Below are 5,527 nucleotides of genomic sequence, written 5' to 3' on the forward strand. Positions count from 1 at the left end.
AACACCACGTTGAGCAAACATGAAGAAGGCCATTCAGCAGAGTACTTGAACACCAGTTTACCGGTTCGATATAAGACAAACTGCCATTTGTCTTTCTATATGAAGACAGGGGAGTACATAATTAATATAGGAGCAAGCCCATGTACAAACTCAAGCAAAACCAGCTGGAAAAAACGCAAATTTATGAAAAAAAAGTCAAGTACTCAACCAAAACCATCATTGAGAAATTCATTAAGAACAACTCATTTTATTGAACTTTTTCATGAAAAAGACATGATTTTCAAGTTCAGAAACACGGAAGAAACCAGAAAAAGATCAATAGAATGCACCATCAAATCACGAAATCCTGCGGACAGAACCACTGCGGTTAAGATGAAATCAGCACATGAGTCGGTGAATAGGAACAAAAAAGCTAACGAAACTTGTGTAGCGCAAGAAAACACTCGGTAAGGCAGCGAAAGAACGGAACGGCCAACAAAGCCCGATAGAAAGAGCGGACAACCAAATCAGTTCTAATGACTAAGCCAGCCGGAAATACAGGTTGTCTGAATAGCCAAATAACTAACAAGAAAACGGACCAAAACTAAGTTCACAAGAGAAACAAGAGAGCCAATCGATATACAGGGACAAAACTACTGAGTTGAAGGTATTCATAGAAGCAAAAGCAAACAATCAGACCACATCATAGTGAGAATTTCAAATGGTCTAATTAACAACTTATTTGACTTACATGAGATCCACATTGGATACTTTACTAATGAAAGCAAATGCGAAGACAATCCCCCATTTGATGAGACTTCTTCGTTCGGTGTCGAAAAGTTTGTAAAGCGATAACAAGAATTGGCGAAGAGATCAAATGCCACACGATAAGTGCATCCAAGCTAGCCATATTGGAGCATATTGTTTTCGGGAACTGTTGCAAAGTGCCCTTCAATGGACTTGTATCAAAACTTTTATTACTGAAACAACAGCCGTGATACTGGCATATTTGTCAAATTTTTGAATAGACGTGATAACCACAATTCCGTCTGCTGTCATTATTTTTCTGGTATATTATACCATTCATAGGTTTGCTGCAAACTCCTCGAAAACTTGCCACCGGTTTCGCCATTCTTTGGACTCATGAGTGAGGCCAAGTCCCCGGTGGTAGGAATCGATCTGTTTTCTGATGAAATTGTCCTCGAGGAACTTAACAGATCGTACGTGAGGTGGCGTTTGTGCAGCGTATTAAATTGTAAAATATCATAAATAAAAGGCTCATTTCACCACCTCATTGACACCAAAGTAAGTTGCAGAGGGGTGTATATTCCAGTTCAGACCCAACTTCTCGAACTTTCGCCTGAGAAGTGCTCCACTTTGAGAAACCACTATGATATACCTGTATATAAAACACTCGCTTCTTGTATGCTTCTACTTACAGACGTCGAGCAAACCGTATGCTCCACCTCAGGTGTGAGGCGTCTACTGAAAGCTAAGCTAGACATTGCTGAAAATAGTAGTTGCTGAGAAGAAGAGCTTTTGTTCTGACACGTGGGTGATGTTACTTCAAAACAAAGATTATCATCATCCTTATGGGAAACGCACTTTCAACGATCTATACACACTCCAAGTGATGAACAATTGCTTGAAGGATCGGTTGACCAACAGATACATTTTACAGATAAATGTGATGGAATTCATCAAATGATTCTTCTAAGATTTGTAAAACGTCAACTGTTTAACAAATGGTGCCATTTTCTAATGTATCCATTAATCAAGCTTTCATCGGATTTGGACACTAAATGAAATTCTCAGTCAATCAGCCTAAAGTGATGGCTTATCAGCGCTTACCAAATCAAGCATCATTGTTTAAGTCCATAGGTCACGAGCCTCTGGGAAGTCCTCGCCATCAAGAGTCCAAAAAATAAACAAAACGCCCACGACCGGTTTCACCCTTCTTAAAGCTCATGAAATAGTCACAATCCTCGACAACTTTGAGTTCTCATTGAACCTGAATTGGATTAACTTCAACAAATACACTTACATGCATATCAATTTGGTTTTCTAGGGAGACTATGCTGAATATCTTGTTAATGAAATTCAACTGAATGTGCTGCGCAAAGGTCACCGAACAATTCGGCTTGTATGATATTAGAGAGATTCATTTGATTCTCCCGTGAAAAACAAACCGATATTCAAATGAGTTTATTGTCAAAAGTTGTTCAAGTTTGGTTCAATTGAAAGATGAGGTTGACGGAAATCCTGGGACTGTGACTAACTGATAAGCCCTAAGAATAGTGGAACCCGCCGTGGGCTGTTAAATTGTTCTGAGAAAACTTATAAGTGGTCTCGTTTGTGAAAATATAGTGTGATATCTCGAATATATTACTAACTGAAACATGAAGTGGCCCTTGTACAGCGTATCCAGTTACCGAATAACATCAATGAGAGATTGACTTGAGTCTCCGGTGAAAACCAGATTGATATGCGAATGAGTGTATTTGACGAAAACCAAACGCCTTTTCGTCTATTATTTAGGGGGTTCACACTGAGCTTCACCTTTTACACCCCCAAATTCCCTCATTTGTCTGTACTCTCACTTGCTTCGGCAGCCAATTGACGTCAATTGCAATTACCGTCATATGCGTCTTGAGAACAGCAGACTGATCAGGCCCAAACCAGTGAGGTGCAGAGACGAGACAATCTGAACCGGTTAGTTTACATCACTTCGAGAGAGAACATACGCCTATAAAGCAATCGCTTGGTACAATAAGTTACTACCATTGGTCAGTGTTTTCATCTCTCAAGCACAAACTGTCATGTGATAGAAGGAGTTTTGGTATATGAACAGTAACTTATAAAAATGCTGAGGGCGAAAGGACTGTGGTTTTTTTGGTGGTAAAGAACTGAACAGTAGAAAGAATGGTAGTCTTCAAAATTATTACACCCTCTGAACGAACGCAAGATAAAACAGAAGTGACTCGATGGGCTGTGAAGGACGATTGGTGTGAACGGATTTGGGATGAGTTCATCAAACTATTGCAGAGGATTTTCAACACAAAATCTTCAAGATTCTTCATTTCATGGTATGGTAAGTTTCTACGATAAACATTAGGGCTAATAACGAGTCATTTGATGTATATCTTCTTGACTATTGACACTGAGTAGGCGTTCTTTGAGAGAACACCTTAAGACGTCGGCAATTATGTTTGTTAAAGTGACCCTGTGTTCGATGTCACTAGATATAACTCCCATAAACTCGTAACCCCTTAATAATAATGTGGCAAGCGTTTTATTCACGGGAAAAAATCACTAATTACGCCAAATGTTGAATACTGACCATAGCCAGAGTGTCCTGCACACAAAACCCCAATTAAGAGATTCGTTCTTTTTAGCCTCGATGTTTTCCTTATAATTAACGGTTGTCCGGAAAAACATCAAGCTTCACGATTCGGTCAAACCTCGACGTGATCGGTACTGTCTGCTTTGGCACAGTCTGTGTCATATTCCAAGGGTATTGACTCGCTCTCAACAACGGCACATACTTCGTGCAACCCTATGTGAACACACTGTTGCAAATTCGGTCGGGTCATTTGGTTTGCCATCATTGCAGACCTTTTTCGATTGAAAAAAACCTATAACTTTAGTTTTCAAGAAAATCTGTTGAAGTTACGATAAGCTGTCTGTAGTCACGCATGCTTGTGTCATCAGGCCATCAGTAACTTCGCCTGTTTTTCCGGATTTAGATTTGCTGAGTACCTTCCAACCGCTTTATTCCGGTTCTACTGGGATGGCTGCAATAGATAGGCGTTCGATCCCGAATGTCCTTCATTGTCGTCCTAACCTAACATGAATCGGATCAGAAGCTCTACTGTTCTTTGCTCGGCAAAGGTTGTCTGTTCCATCTGAGAACAGCCTCACAGTTATTCTTCTTTGTTAAACCAGTGCAGTATAGTCTCAATATTCAAAAACACCATCATTTGCGTAAGTCCGTCTATGGACAGGCAGAAGGTTCAAAACAGACATTTTGACGACCGAAAATGGTCGTTACCAAAGTATATGTCCAAACGTTTTCCTAGAGGGCAACCACTGGTTATCCTAGCAAGCAAAGAATGCTGGCATACTTTTTTCATTAAAACAAATATGCTGTTTACTAAGAATATATTATGCCACTGATATCGATGCTGTTTTTGTTTTAGACGGCACAGACTACTGCACTGTTCGAGAGTTCGCAGATCTGTCACAGGCCGTAGAATTCTTCACTGAGGAAGGTTCACAGGACAAAGCAATACGGCTGTTTGTTTCACCAGATACAACGGAACACAAAACTATTTTTGGCGAAAAGCCCACTGAGGACAAGGAAGAGGAAGAGGTTGAAAATGATACTTGTGTAGTTGAAAGTTATGAACTATTGGAAACTCAAGATATACAAGAAACTGAAGAGGAACAAACCCCGGAGCAACCTACTCAGGCAGAAGAAGTGGAAGAATGTCTGGCTAGAACCACGCTTGATGAAGGTGGGGATAGTAATGAGGTACCTACACAAACACACATGCCCGCTCCTGCTCCAGTGCCAACGCCAGCTTACCCAGCAATGCCTATGTACCCTTACATGTATACGATGAACACAGTTGGTCAGCCAATAATGTATCCTCAGTGGCCTGTGCCACCAGTTGTTCCACCACTAGCTCCAGTGCCTGTTCCTGCTGTGGCTCCCATAGCTGAACCAGAACAGAACGATCAAGAAACCAGCACATTCAGCGGAGCATCTGCACTACCACCGGTTCCGGCGTCCGCACAAGCGCCAGTGCCACTGCCGGAACCAGCGCCAGCACCAGCACCAGCACCAGAACCAGCGCCAGCTCCAATGCCTGCACCAACGCCAAAGCCCAAAAATGATCCTGCTTACCCCACCAAATTACCAGTCTGTCCAGGAGGGAATAAGTCAAACTCAAAGACCAGTTATGTGCGTAAGGCTTTGGTAATCCTTCGCCAGCTGGGTTTCCAACAAGATGACAGGACCTTGAAAAAGCTAATCAAGCAACATAAGGGTAACCTGAATGCTATTATTGATGCACTGTCGAGTAATTGTTGACACGAAGTGAAAACAAAACGGTGATTTGAAGTTAGTGACTGATTTTAATCACTGGACACTATCTAACTTAGCTACTACGCATCGTTCATGTGGTAAATCATCTCAGCTTACCTCACATTCAAAGCATCCACCTGTTTAATTGATCGCTTATGCAAACTTTAATATTTCCTCGGAAATAAACTTTCTGGAAGTAAATATGAATCCTTCTTTTTTGGCTTGAGGCCTAATGATAAAAAAGGCACTTGTTGACGGTCGGGAGGTTTGCACATGATAGACTCAGTTCGTCCCTTTTAGTACTGTGCGGCCTAAGCTAAAGAGTGGAGGGACTCAGGCCTTGCAGTCTTGCAAGAAATGGAACTTCTACTCAATGGACAATAATAATACATTTTCGCGCAGAAGGTATTGCCGTTCTACTGCTTCTTCAGATCAGAAAAAGAGATGGGTGCGAAACGA

At 41.3% G+C, this 5,527-nt stretch overlaps 1 protein-coding gene across 1 annotated transcript; it reads left to right on the top strand.

Moving 5' to 3' along the window:
* Nucleotides 1–2,786: 2,786 nt before the first annotated feature.
* T265_05756 (hypothetical protein) lies at nucleotides 2,787–5,265 on the top strand (the record flags this gene model as incomplete). Its single annotated transcript, XM_009170836.1, has 2 exons — nucleotides 2,787–3,070; nucleotides 4,179–5,265. The coding sequence occupies 2 exons, from the start codon at nucleotides 2,902–2,904 to the stop codon at nucleotides 5,072–5,074; spliced, it is 1,065 nt and encodes a 354-aa protein (XP_009169100.1).
* Between the last annotated feature and the right edge of the window lie 262 nt (nucleotides 5,266–5,527).

This window comes from Opisthorchis viverrini, assembly GCF_000715545.1.
Source record: "Opisthorchis viverrini unplaced genomic scaffold opera_v5_106, whole genome shotgun sequence".
NCBI lineage: Eukaryota > Metazoa > Platyhelminthes > Trematoda > Opisthorchiida > Opisthorchiidae > Opisthorchis > Opisthorchis viverrini.